At 47.1% G+C, this 14,145-nt stretch overlaps 1 protein-coding gene across 1 annotated transcript in view; it reads right to left on the bottom strand.

Annotated features, from left to right (window-relative positions):
- Positions 1-265: 265 nt before the first annotated feature.
- RASSF2 (Ras association domain family member 2) overlaps positions 266-14,145 on the bottom strand; it is a 59,463-nt gene continuing 45,583 nt past the window's right edge. Inside the window, exon 11 of the mRNA XM_081868593.1 lies at positions 266-1,800. Within this exon, the coding sequence (XP_081724719.1) occupies positions 1,311-1,800 (490 nt within the window). The 3' untranslated portion in view covers positions 266-1,310. The remainder of the gene's footprint in view (positions 1,801-14,145) is intronic.

Raw genomic sequence — 14,145 nt, 5'->3', positions numbered from 1 at the left:
GGCAGTGCCAGCAAAGCGCGGACAGCAGCACCAGGTTCTGGTTTGTAAGGTTTTGGTGAGATTTCTCGTCGTGTTGCAGGAATTTATGTATAGGTTTGGTGGGGGGGGGGTGTTGCCCCTCCAACAGATATCATGCACATGCAGCCCACTACCAAAATCAGCACAATCACTTTTGTGATTTGTCCCCACAAACTTTTCATCACAGTTCCTTCCTATCTATTCAAAGGGCCTCTGCTGCACAAAGCCAAATGTAAGAATTCACTGACAAATGTATCTATGTGCTGGCTCACTGGGAAAACTTCAGAAATTCATATAGACATGTGAGCTCAGCTACTCAGCAGCCCCTCTGCCTGAGTGATAATCCCTGGCATCCTGATACCTGAGGGCCAGACAGGTAGCCATTCCAGAAATAACAAACCCAGATGAAGACAAAAGGGTGTGATTAACTTGGCTGGGAAACAGGGAAATGGAAATAACCTTTTTGTTACACTTGATGGGTGTTTGGTGGAGGTCAAGGGGAACCATGGGGCAGGGTCCAGGATGCTCACATTACTGCCACCAGACCTTCCCTTTCATGATGTAACCATGATGTATTAGTGACGTAGTTTGGGGGGGGTGTAACATGGGGATTAGCAGCTAATAAAATTTTGGGGGCTCTTTTGTTTGGGGCTTCCATCTTGTTCCACCTTGTGGCAGGTGGGAGTCCTGTCATGACAGTCTTCAATAAAGACCAAGCGTACTGGCTGCTGTTTTGCTCTGGTATTCCTGGCTGGTGTCCTTTGTTTTTTGTCCAAGGGAACCCTCAGATTTCTCCGTTAACAGTTGGAAGCCGCCACCCCTTCTCCACTGGCAGTGGGGCACCGGCATGGGCACTGCCGCTTGGGGTGTTGCTGCCTCAGCCCACCTCATGAGAGCCAGTGGGGTGTAGTGGTTAAGAGCAGTAGTCTCGTAATCTGGTGAACCGGGTTCATGTCTCCACTCCTCCACATGCAGCTGCTGGGTGAGCTTGGGCCAGTCACACTTCTCTGAAGTCTCTCAGCCTCACTCACCTCACAGAGAGTTTGTTATGGGGGAGGAAGGGAAAAGGAGATTGTTAGCCGCTTTGAGACTCCCTAGGGTAGTGATAAAGCGGGATATCAAATCCAAACTCTTCAAACTCTTCATGGGCAGGCTGGCCCTGACCTTTGCCGCCGCTGAACCTCACACCAGCCTCTTTCTCACTGCAAGCTACCACAAACGCCATCACAGCACAGCACAGCACACAATGCCCTCCAGGGCCTGCTCCTTTCTGGGGACGATAGGGCTCTTCCTCAGCCCTGGAGCAGGAGGCAGGTGACCCCCCACACCACGGGGGAGAAGGTCAGGAGGGTCCCTGCCCGGGGGTCCTTGGCCGCTTGACTGTAGAGCTCGCCTTCCATCATGGGGTCTGACCAGTTGGGGTTCTGGAACCCGGGCTGCGACATCTGCTTGCCGGCTGAGGAAGAGCCATGCCCTCCTCGGGAGAAGCGAGACCTCCCGAGGGAGCTCAGGCCGTATCCCACGGCTGCCCCCACTGCTGCGGCCCCTGCCACCTTCGCGCCACGGCTGCTGCTGGAGCTTTGCCCGCTACTGCTGCTGCTGCTCTTTGGCAGAGAGTGGAACCCGCCACGCGATGACCCTCCGCTTTTGCTGCCCCCGCTGCTGCCACCGCCGCCGCCTCTTCCTCCTCCCCTGCGGCAAAAGGCAGGCTCGCTGACAAGAGCAACCAGGAGCACCAGGAGCCAGGACCAGGCAGCCCAGCTCCTCCTCATGGTGTTGTACCTGAAACAGAAAGAGAAGGTGAAAGATCCTAGAATTGTAGAGTCGGAAGCAACTTCCAAGGTTCAGCCAGTTGTAATAAACGAAAATCTGCCCTTATTCCTTTATGGGGGACACAAGAGCCCTTATAGAGTGCTTTGTAGGTTCTCCATCGGTCGGAGAAAATAACAGAGGCACAACCAGAGAATACTGAGAAGCAAAGCAGCTCGTAAGCCTGATCTTTATTGAATTGTTGCATCAGGGTGCCCCCTTCACACGCAGGAGGAGGAGGACCCAGAACCCAGGTGTGCCTGCCCTTATATAGGCATTTAAAATTGCCCACCCTGGAGTCCACGGCCATCCCTAGAAACATCATACATACATCACAGAAGGGGTGTAGCTCAAGACCACCCCCCAGACACATCATACCTATATCACAGAAAGGGGTGGTCTACAACAGAAATCTGAGTGCGTTGTTTACCAGAAATCTGAGTGCATTGTTTATGTCAGTGTTTGTAAAAAAAAGGAAGGTTTCTGACCTCCCTTTGTCACCTTAGCCTGGTCCTCGGACCCTTGTCGGCATAAAAGAGTCCACGAGAAAAGTATCCTTGTGGAGTACTTTCTGCTTTTTATTCTTAAAAGTCTTTCTGCAAAAGCGACTGACCAACTGTACATACATCAACACTACCAGCTTTCACTAACCAACCAACCAATCCAACACCAAACTTAACATTTCTCACTCTATATATACAACCCGGTGCAGGCCGCTGACTCATGCTGACCCAGCTTTTTTAAGCATTAAAGAAACAGCGGCCATTTTAGCTGTGACAGTTTACCTCCTGTCTGGCAGGTTACCTGTTAATGCTTACTTGATTGGATACCCCGGGGAGCCTGGCCAGTCTTTTGTAATGATAAATACTTAGTTCCTGAGCCAGGTCAGGCTCACACCCTATTCAAACACAGACAGACGACATACCCTTAAGACAGGATTTGTGAAGGAAAAAACAATGGGGAGGCTTTTCCATTTTCCTTTGCCTTTGCAGAGAAACTGACCAAATGTCAGTTTGGGAGCCAAAATGGCTTCATGGCTGTTTTCCTGTGCTGCTTCAGACATGTGGTTTATGTATTTATGTACGTGTTTGCTTGGTACATTTATGAACATTTATTTTATCTATATATAAGACCTTAATTTTTTATTTCACAGTCCAGCAGCAAGGCAGGAATCACAGCTCTCTGGGTCCTCTGCAGGCCCTGAAGGAAGTTGGGCCTGAAGTCCAGCCCTTGCTACACCTCTGTGCTCCATGGGAAGACGAGAGCTGAAGATCCACTTCCCATATTGCTGCATTGCAGCTGCACTGCACTGGTCAGCTGGCAACCCTAGCAGGCAGGTGGCTGTGCTGGCTGGGGCTGATGGGGGATGTGGCCCAAAGCACCAGGTGTGGGAAGGCAGACCTGGACTGAGGCTTTAGCTGAAAGCGTTAAGTTAGCTAAAGCAGGCATAGGCAAACCCACTGGTCCTGTTAGCTAGGGATGATGGGAATTGTAGTCCCAAACATTTGGAGGGCCAAGTTTGCCTATGCAGAAGAGTCCTGGATTCTAACCCTGCCTGCTCCTGAGAGAGTTGCAGCCATTCTGGGATGCCTCAGCTTAAAGGTGGCATCCTGGCAAAGTCTGGCATGGAATGCCAGTCTGGCATTTGCTTTACTGGTTTCTAGGCAGTAGGCTGGTTTATGTGCCCGCCGAGACCACATAACACTGGTCTTGAAAGACCTACATTGGTCTTGAAAGACCTACATCAGAACAACAGAAGAGCCTGCTGGATCAGGCCAAAGGAGCCCCATCTAGTCTAGCATCCTGTTTTCACAGTGGCCAATGAGCAGGATCCCAGAACCAGAGCCCTCTCTCCCCTCCTGTGGTTTTCAGCAACTGGTGTTCAGGGGCATCGCTGCCTCCAACTGTGGAGGCACAACAGAGCCATCCTGGCTAGGAGCCAATGATTGCTTAATAATCCTCCATGGATTTTCCCAATCCTCTTTTAAAGCCATCCAGGTTGGCACCCACCACTTACACCCAAAGCTCCAAAGTTCGACTCTGCACTGCGTGAGAAACCCTTCCTTTTAACTGTCCAGCCCTCAACTTCATTGGATGCCCACAAAGCCGAGTTTTATGAGAGAGGGATGAAAACTTTTCTCTAAACACTTTCTCCAAGCGTCTGTCATGTTGCCTCGCCACTTTCCCTGCAAAAGCCTCCTCTTTCACGGAAAACCCAGATTGCCGTTTGTTCTGTAAAGGTAAAGGGACCCCTGACCATTAGGGCCAGTCGTGGATGACTCTGGGGTTGCGGCGCTCATCTCGCTTTATTGGTCAAGGGAGCTGGCATACAGCTTCCAGATCATGTGGCCAGCATGACTAAGCTGCTTCTGGCGAACCAGAGCAGTGCACGGAAACACCATTTACCTTCCCGCCGGAGTGGTACCTATTTATCTACTTTGGCGTGCTTTCGAACTACTAGGGTGGCAGGAGCAGGGACTGAGCAACTGGAGCTCACCCCTCACGGGGATTCGAACCGCCGACCTTCTGATCAGCAAGCCCTAGGCTCTGTGGTTTAACCGACAGCGCCAGCGCCACCCTATTCAGCATCAAAGGCAGGTTTTCTTGGGCCATGCGGTAGGCAGGGCAAAGAAAATGGAAAAAGTGCTCAGACACAAACCAGGAAAGCGCAGGCCTGTGCCTAGAAAGCGCAGGGCAAAAGTTACATGTGAATGAGCCCTTACTGGCCGTTCCTGTAAACTGAAAAGTCCCTGCGCTCAACACAATAAGCCAGGCCTAATGACAGGGCAGAAGCTTCTGGGAACTGCAGCACAATAAAGAGGGTGAAATTGCTGAGCCATTGGCCCTCCAGGGCTTGCCACTCACATGACTTGTTTGCACAAAAGCCTGAGTCCCAGGAAAAGAAAACAATACTCCAGTCCAAACACACACACAATCACACACACCCTTCAGCTGCTGTCACCCACAGGCCAACTGCCTGAGGCTTCTGGCTCAGCAGTTCTCTGCTGTTGCCCCCAACCCTCCCCCCCCAAAAAAAACCCTTTTGCAAGAACTCCAAAAGGGAAGACGTTGGAGTGATTCACCTGAGGGGCCGCTTGGGGGCAATAAAGTCAAGTCAAGTCAAGTAACCTTTATTGGCCTTGCATAAGAACATTCAGATGGGACACGGTGTGGCGCTGTGGGTTAAACCACTGAGCCTAGGACTTGCCGATCAGAAGGTCAGCAGTTCGAATCCCCACGACAGGGTGAGCTCCCGTTGCTCGGTCCCTGCTCCTGCCAACCTAGCAGTTCGAAAGCACGTCAAAGTGCTGGAAATGTAAAGAAAATGAAGGAACATTCTTTCACCTCTGGTGGACTTGCTCTAGGGTGAAGGCCTTTTGGGAAATGATATATAATGAGCTGAAAAAGGTATATAAGTATACCTTCACCAAGAAACCAGAGGCCTTCCTTCTGGGTATTGTCGGCCAGAAGGTGTTAAAGAAGGACCGAACATTTTTTATGTATGCAACAACGGCAGCAAGGATACTCATCGCTAAGAGTTGGAAAACTCAAGATCTACCCACACTGGAAGAGTGGCAGATGCAGCTGATGGACTATATGCAACTGGCCGAGATGACTGGCAGAATCCGAGACCTGGGAGAAGAGAGGGTTGAAGAAGACTGGAAGAAATTTAAGATTTATTTACAAAAATATTGTGATTTGGCTGAATGTTAAGAAAGATGCTAGATCACAAATAATTGTCCACCACTGAATTAGATCTGAATTTGACGATAAGTGAGACTAAGGAAAATGTAAACCTTTTGGAGAACTGTTAGATTTTACTTAAATGAGCGGATATAAGATTGTAAACAAGATGGTAATTTGCTTGGAAAAAATTTTTTTTTAACGATGTAAGTGGGAGCGGGAGACGTGAGGGAGTCCAAAGAAGTGACGAAATTATGTTATGATATAAGTAATGTTGTTTATTATCTATGCATTTGTATTCAAAAAACTTTAATAAATATTTATAAAAAAAAAAAACGAAAGCACGTCAAAGTGCAAGTAGATAAATAGGTACCGCTCCGGCGGGAAGGTAAACGGCATTTCCGTGCGCTGCTCTGGTTCGCCAGAAGTGGCTTAGTCATGCTGGCCACATGACCTGGAAGCTGTACGCCGGCTCCCTCGGCCAATAAAGCGAGATGAGCGCCGCAACCCCAGAGTTGGTCACAACTGGACCCAAACATCAAAGGAACGTGTGGTTGTGGAAAAAGCTTTAACATTTAAAACATCAGGCCTGTAACTTTTAAGACCACAAAACTGCTTTCTGAAGTAATCACTCGCTGTGTGTGCGTTTTCACATCTTTAGGCTTTGTAATATACAGCTGCCTTTCCAGGAGAATAAAAGTACTGTGTTTTGAAAGTGAAAAAACAAACAAACAAACTCTACTCCAGTTCTGACCAAGGCAGAATGGAGTAGTTCTATTACTTCCCTTGATCTAGAATTGCGATAGCTTTTTCTGCTGCTTCATCACATTGTTGACTCATGTCCTGCTGTCAAGCCAGCTGCCCCCCCCCCAAAAAAAATTCTGCATCTGGTTATCCACGCCAAAGTGTCCCTATTGAAATTTATTTGAGCGCAGTTTGGGCCAGTAATGTTCCATTAAAAGGCAGCCTGGCTGTGCAGGGCCTTGATAGCTTAGGGAAATCAGAGGCCCTTTCCCTTAGTGGTGGGAGCCCCCGAACTCACAGCATAAAGGTTTCCCCCTTGTATAGGTCAGGCCTCTGACTCACCACCTGTGCCACGTCATTTGTGCTGAATGTACTGCTGTCTGCTGGGGTTTTCAGTGAGAAAAATGTGCTGGGGTTTCCAGTGAGAAAAATGTCTTGCAACAAGGGAAATATGAGAGCGCTGATTCCTGATGAGCTTTTGACTTTACGCTGCTTGAGGATTAATAATCCATAAAGCATGTGAAACAGTGTGTGTGTGTGTGTGTGTGTGCGCGCGCGCGTGCATCACGTTTCTTAAGTGCAAATGTGGAGCAGAAGCAGAGCAATTATTGTGAGATTAGATTCAAGTTCATTTCCCCGTCCTAACTAGACATGAGCTCAATGCCATGTTGCAGAGAATCAAAGCAGATAAGCATATCGTTGTAGGTTTGGGCTGGGGGTGGGTCAGTCTGCATGATGCCCAAGGCCCTTCCAATTCTTGGGGTCCAGTATTGGGGGGGGGGGGAGGTAGAAAGTATGACAGCAAACTTGGCACACCATGGTTGTGGCGGACTAGTCAAGCATCATGATTATCCTAACCAAAGCAGTTGCTCTGTGCCATAGAGCAAGTGAATGGGCCTTTTTTCACACACACAAACACACACACACAAAGAGAGAGAGAAACTTGAAGGCATTGGTTTGTGTCCTACTCTCCGAAGCAGGCAAGCTTGCTCCATTTTCTTTTCTTTCTTTCTTTCTTTTAAATAATTTTTATTCATTTTTCAAACACATAATAAGGACAAACAAAACACAAAACAAAAACATACAAAACATTTAAACATGTATAATTTCATAATCTAATTTTCCTGTAACTTCTTTCAGTCGACTTCCCCATACCTCCCTTTCGCTGCATCCTTATTTTAAAAAGAATTTTTTAGCAACCCTTTAGTCAAATTACCCATTTAGATCACTTCATTACATTCCCATAAATTTGTTGATTACAGCTGTAATTCTCTGCTTCTTACCCCTTGACATCTTAACACTCATCAATTTTACAACAGTTTTTAAGATATATTTTAAATTTCTTCCAGTCTTCTTCCACTGCCTCTTTTCCCTGGTCACGAATTCTGCCGGTCATCTCTGCCAGTCCCATGAAGTCAATCACCTTTGTTTGCCATTCTTCAAGAGTAGGTAGTTCTTGCATCTTCCAATACTTTGCCAGAAGAATTCTTGCTGCAGTGGTAGCATACATAAAGAAAATCCTATCTTTCTTTGGCACCAATTGGCCAACCATGCCCAGGAGAAAAGCCTCTGGTTTCTTAGTAAATGTCCATTTAAGGACTTTCTTAATTTCATTATACTGTAGATCATTTCCCAGAATGCTTTCACCCTCGGGCAGGTCCACCATAGGTGATAAAAGGTACCTTCATTCTCATTACATTTCCAGCATTTATTATTGGGCAAATGGTAAATTTTTGCTAGCTTGACTGGGGTCATGTACCACCTATAAATCATTTTCATTATATTTTCTTTTAAGGCATTACATGCCGTGAACTTAACACCAGTGGTCCATAACTGTTCCCAGTCAGCAAACATAATGTCATGACCGATATCCTGTGCCCATTTAATCATGGCTGATTTCACCGTTTCCTCCTGTGTATTCCACTTAAGCAGCAAATTATACATTCTTGACAGATTCTTAGTATTGGGTTCTAACAGTTCCGTTTCTAACTTTGACCTCTCCTTCTGGAATCCTATTTTCCTGTCCTCTTTAAATGTCTCTTTTATCTGGTAATAATGCAACCAATCTCGAACTTTGGACTTTAGTTTTTCATAACTCTGAAGCTTGACCCTTTCACCTTCATATTCTAAGATTTCACAATATTTTGGCCATTTAGAATCCATATTAAGTTTTTTCACCCCCTTGGCTTCCATTGGTGACAACCACCTTGGTGACAACCAAGCTTGCTCCATTTTCCATGTGACGGCCCTTAGTGTTCTCTTCTCCAGGTTTTTTGTTGTTGTTTAGTCGTTTAGTCGTGTCTGACTCTTCATGACCCCATGGACCAAAGCACGCCAGGCACTCCTGTCTTCCACTGCCTCCCGCAGTTTGGTCAAACTCATGCTGGTGGCTTCGAGAACACTGTCCAACCATCTCATCCTCTGTCGTCCCCTTCTCCTTGTGTCCTCCATCTTTCCCAACATCAGGGTCTTTTCCAGGGAGTCTTCTCTTCTCATGAGGTGGCCAAAGTATTGGAGCCTCAGCTTCAGGATCTGTCCTCCCAGTGAGCACTCAGGGCTGATTTCCTTAAGAATGGAGAGGTTTGATCTTCTTGCAGTCCATGGGACTCTCAAGAGTCTCCTCCAGCACCATAATGCAAAAGCATCAATTCTTCGGCGATCAGCCTTCTTTACGGTCCAGCTCTCACTTCCATACATCACTACTGGGAAAACCATAGCTTTAACTATACGGACCTTTGTTGGCAAAGTGATGTCTCTGCTTTTTTTCCTCCAGGTTAAACATACCCAACTCCCTTGACTGTTCCTCATAAGGCTTGCCTTCCAGACCATTGTTCATCTTGGCTGCCCTCCTCTGCACACATTGCAACTTGCCAATATCCTTCTGAGGTGCCCAGAACAGGACACAGGACTTCAGGTGCGGTCTGACCAAGGAAGAATAGAGGACGAGTATAACTTTCCTCAATGTGGACACTTGACTTCTGCTGATGCCACCTCAAATGGTATCAGCTTTTTTTGCTGCTGCATCACACTTTTGACTCATGTTAAGCTTGTGGTCTATTAAGACCCCAAATCGTTTTTGCATGCAAGTCGGATGTCCTACATCTTATATTTGTGCAGCTGGTTATCTCTGCCTAAGTGCAGAACCTTTCATTTGTCCCTCTTGAAGTGAGATCTGTCAGGCTGCTAATGCTGTGAACCCCTCCACTTTATGCTCAGGTTGTATATATGTTTAAATACAACTATATATCCTAAAGACACCACAGTCTCTGCTGATCTTCATTCCAATGAAACCAAACCTAGAACCCTTGGAATCTCTCAGCACTCCAAGTTTGGGTTGGTGTGCAACAATATAATAGCAAGTGCAAGGGAGGCTATTTGTTCCACCGGACAGGAAGGAATGCTGCCTTTGCTCCCTAGCTGGGATCTTAATGGAAATCTGTTGCCCCCCCCCGCCCCCCCCGCAGTGATGCATTAGTGAGAGGAAAAAAGTGGTAGGTTGGAATAAGCACAAACTCTCAGAATTGTTTGGATTGCAGCTGAAGCGTTAAAACCCCCCAAAGGAAGGCAGAAAACTAAAAATCTAAACCAGCAGTTAAGAAAGTCCATTGCACTTACTTTCTCCTAGGAGCAACCACGAGCAGCGGATGAGGACCCTCAGGGGCAAAGGCTCTCTGCCTGTGGAAGGCTGCTGACAGCGTGAATCCTCTGTAAGCTGGAAACAGAGTTGTTGTCAGAGGACATCAGGGCTCCCCAGAATGGAACAAAAGCTTGATGCCTCATCGCCACCTGACTGGCCAGTGGAGCAAGCTAGGCTCTTTAGACAGTCATCCTGCACAACTCGTGACCCCCCCCCCCCACACACACAATGTTCAGGATCCTGGCCAAACAACACATCCAGGAGGCTTATCAGGGCCCTGCGGAGCTGCCACAGGTCAGTGCAACCTGCAAACTGGGTCATCTCGAGTTATACAGGGCTGGTTCATACCCAGTGGATCTCCTCAGGAGAAGAGGGTTGTGACGGAAAAGTTTGTTTTTGCTGGGCAGGTTGGGTCACCAGGTGTTTTCCTTTTCCCCTGCTAGCAAACGGTTAATGAACGGCAGGATTTTGAGCAGGCTTCTTCAACCTCGGCCCTCCAGATGTTTTGAGAATACAATTCCCATCATCCCTGACCACTGGTCCTGCTAGCTAGGGATCATGGGAGTTGTAGGCCAAAAACATCTGGAAGGCCAAGGTTGAGGAAGCCTGATTTTGAGAGACAGTTCTTTAGGTTGGGATAGAGGTTGGGAGAATAGGTTGGGAGATAGAGAGAGGAGAGAGAGTTGGTTCTGGGAATAATAATAATAATAATAATAATAATAATAATAATAATTTATTATTTATACCCCGCCCATCTGGCTGGGCCTCCCCAGCCACTCTGGGCGGCTTCCATAGAAACAAAAAATACAGTAAAATATCACACGTTAAAAACTTCCCTGAACAGGGCTGCCTTAAGATGTCTTCTGAATGTCAGGTAGTTGTTTATCGCTTTGACATCTGCTGGAAGGGCGTTCCACAGGGCGGGCGCCACTACCGAGAAGGCCCTCTGCCTGGTTCCCTGTAGCTTTGCTTCTCGCAATGAGGGAACCGCCAGAAAACCCTCGGCGCTGGACCTCAGCGTCCGGGCAGAACGATGGGGGTGGAGATGCTCCTTCAGGTATACTGGACCGAGGCCGTTTAGGGCTTTAAAGGTCAGCACCAACACTTTGAATTGTGCTCGGAAACATCCACTCTGAGGAATATATCAAAACTACAAAAAGGAGTCTTTGAGCTTAGTGTGAAGGACAGTGTGTGGTGTCCTGTAAGAGTAATAGGCCAGGAATTAACAGGGAGGCTGAGGTGGAGACAGGAGAAGTAGAAGCTGGAAAGATACAGTCTACTTAGGTCTCATTCCGATCAGGAGGGGAGAGATTCTACAAAAAGAGAAGACCCCCCAAACCAGTTAAGGGGTGTGTGGTGATCCCTTGGGTCTGTTACTTGGAGTACCTCCGGAGCAGGGTTGTCTAAGGGGTGTGTAACTGACAGAAAATACCACCTTGTTTAAGAACCAAAGTATTAAGCAGCAACAGCTGTGCAACAAATAAGAAGGACTTGAAATGAAATAACATTATAATCTGAAGTATCTCGTGTTTTACCCACTTCGTGTCATAAGCTTCCTTTGTTTAATAAAATCTTTATTGTTTATTTGATCAAATCCTGCCCAGGACTCCAAAGTATTAAGTCTTCCCTCACACAAGATAATCTGGGGTAGTTTGTAGGAATCCGTGGAATTGGTGTTCTATGAGGTGGGTGCACTATATTTAAGTGAGGGTGGGCCCAATGGAAAAAGTGCCGTCGCAAAGGTCCTCAGGGCTCTCTGTCACCTGCTACTGTGAGATGTGCACAAAGGATGGTGAGTGAACATCTTTATTCAGGACAAACTCAAGCTGGCATCAGGCATGACAGAAGCTCACCCCTTCAAGGCCATGACTCCACTTTTGCCTGCTACCATTCATCAGGTACGTAGATCTAGGTAGCTACCTGGTTATCCCAAATGCCCCAGAGAAAGGGGTTGTGAGCCCATGGGAGAGCCCTAGCTTCACACACAAAGTACAGTGGTACCTCAGGTTAAGTACTTAATTCGTTCCGGAGGTCCGTACTTAACCTGAAACTGTTCTCAACCTGAAGCACCACTTTAGCTAATGGGGCCTTCTGCTGCTGCTGCGCTGCCGGAGCACGATTTCTGTTCTCATCCTGAAGCAAAGTTCTTAACCTGAAGCACTATTTCTGGGTTAACGGAGTCTGTAACCTGAAGCATATGTAACCTGAGGTACCACTGTATTGGGCAAAGACTCCTGGCAATGTGCTAACTTGAGACAAGGTAGCTTCCTGTTTCTTAACTGGAACTGGTAACAGCTGTATGTCAGTGTCCTTACTTGACATTGCAGTTGGCAGCTTCTCAGGTCATAGCCAGACAACCTGCTTATGGATTTATCTTGATTTGTTCGTGGGGAGGCTACAGGGCATTACACCACACTTTCCTGTGCATTTTTCCATATCGGAAAAAGTCAGATCATTTGGGGAAGTGGATTTGTTGTTACACAAGAACTCCAAATCAGCATTAATTGGGCCACCTGAATCTCATAGAATCAAAGGAGTTGCAGGGGACCCAACCCACAAGGGCCATCTAGTCCTTCTTCTTCTTTGGCAATCACTTGTAGCCGAGTAAGATTGTCTTCCATAAACACGGTTTTAACAATGAGTCCATAAGTGACTGTGGAGGACAATTCTGGATCCACACGTCCTTCCACAGTGGGGACATTGGTTTCCGGGCGGGAGTTGATCATGGTGTGGATTTGCCAAGCGTGCCTTCCTCGTAGCACGTTTCTCCCTTGCGTTCTGAGTTTGAGTGTCTTCAAAGCCCATGACACCTTTGGTAAAGGCTGTTCTCCAACTGGAGCGCTAACAGGCCAGTGTTTCCCAGTTGTCAGTGTTTATACTACATTTTGCGTGTGTGATTTGCTAATGTGAGGTTGAATCCCTTCCCCTAACAGTGACAGTCTAGAGAAGTGCACTGAACCCACCAATATTATTTGCAAGCAGCTTAAAACTTAAAAGCACTAGTGTGACCTCAGCTGAACATTTCTTGCATAAGCCTGGCCAAAGAGGCATATCTTAAACAAGGAAAAGTTTATTGAGAAGAACAATGTAGAGTTTCAGAGAGTCGGTCGCTATCCTGCCTGCTAAATTAATTCAACTTCTTCCTCACATAACCCCAAACCTTCCAGAGCCGTGGGGGTCTCAGATCCAAACTGTGCCCTGAATTGTGCCCTCATTTCATTCTTCCCAAATTCTTCCCACAATAGAATAAAACCAGAGGACCACTGTTGCATTTCTATTGACAAAGTGCTTTAATTAAAACAAAATAATCTAGTTGCATGTGCTTCATACTATATAAAGTGGTATTCACAAGGTGGTTTTATGAAATCCATGGTCCAAACCTCCCCCCCGCCCCCATACACAGCACAAGCCTTTGAGAGATCCATGGATAAAATAAAGTTTTTTTCCAATCCAGCTAAACATAAATTCTGGAGATAGCGCTGCTGCTGATGGAAGACCTGGGATACCAAGTATTATATTGCATGTGAATGACAGATCAAGATATTGCTAGCTCAGCTCAGCAAAAACAGCTGCTTTCTCACTAGGGGTTGTGGGGAAAATTCCACGCACACGCATCCATACACTCACGCATCCCTGGATGCTTATTAACTTTGTGCCCTGCAAGCTCAAAGCCTCAGGGTACTTCCCTTTTCGCCTGATGGAAGCCTCCCAACAGAAGCTTTTCCAGAAAGGGTTCCCTGCGGAGCAGATTTTCCAGCAATGTAGCACACAGCACTGATAGAACAAACGGGTACCAGTTCTGTTCAGAATGGAGACTGCAATTTATTCTTACCAAGCAACAAATATATTGTCTGAAGCAGGTGAAACCCCGTGGATTAAGAGTGGAGAACTTGCAGCAGCAGCCCTCCAAGAGCTGTTGGACTCCTGGTCCCATCAGCTCCAGCCAGCATGGCCAACAGCCAGGGATGATGGGAGTCGGAGTCAAGCCTGCATCTGGAAGGCCACAGCTTAAGTCAGCTGTGATGTAAACACAGATCTAAGGGGGGAAAGCTTTAAGAACAGCTTAAAGCCAACTTGCACGCTCCAAAGTGTGGAGTGGTAAAGCGTTTCTGGACAGGACCAATTCAGTTTCAAGGCTGTGTGTGGCCATTGCAAATCTGAATCATACTCCACCTGGTAAACTCACAACACATGTAGCATGCCAGAAGGCCACCTACTCATTTGCCCAGTGTGCTGTTGGTCCATGTGTGTTC

This window comes from Podarcis erhardii, assembly GCF_964252035.2.
Source record: "Podarcis erhardii genome assembly, chromosome: 7".
NCBI classification, from domain to species: Eukaryota; Metazoa; Chordata; class Lepidosauria; order Squamata; family Lacertidae; genus Podarcis; species Podarcis erhardii.
This window is presented reverse-complemented; position numbering and strand designations above follow the sequence as displayed.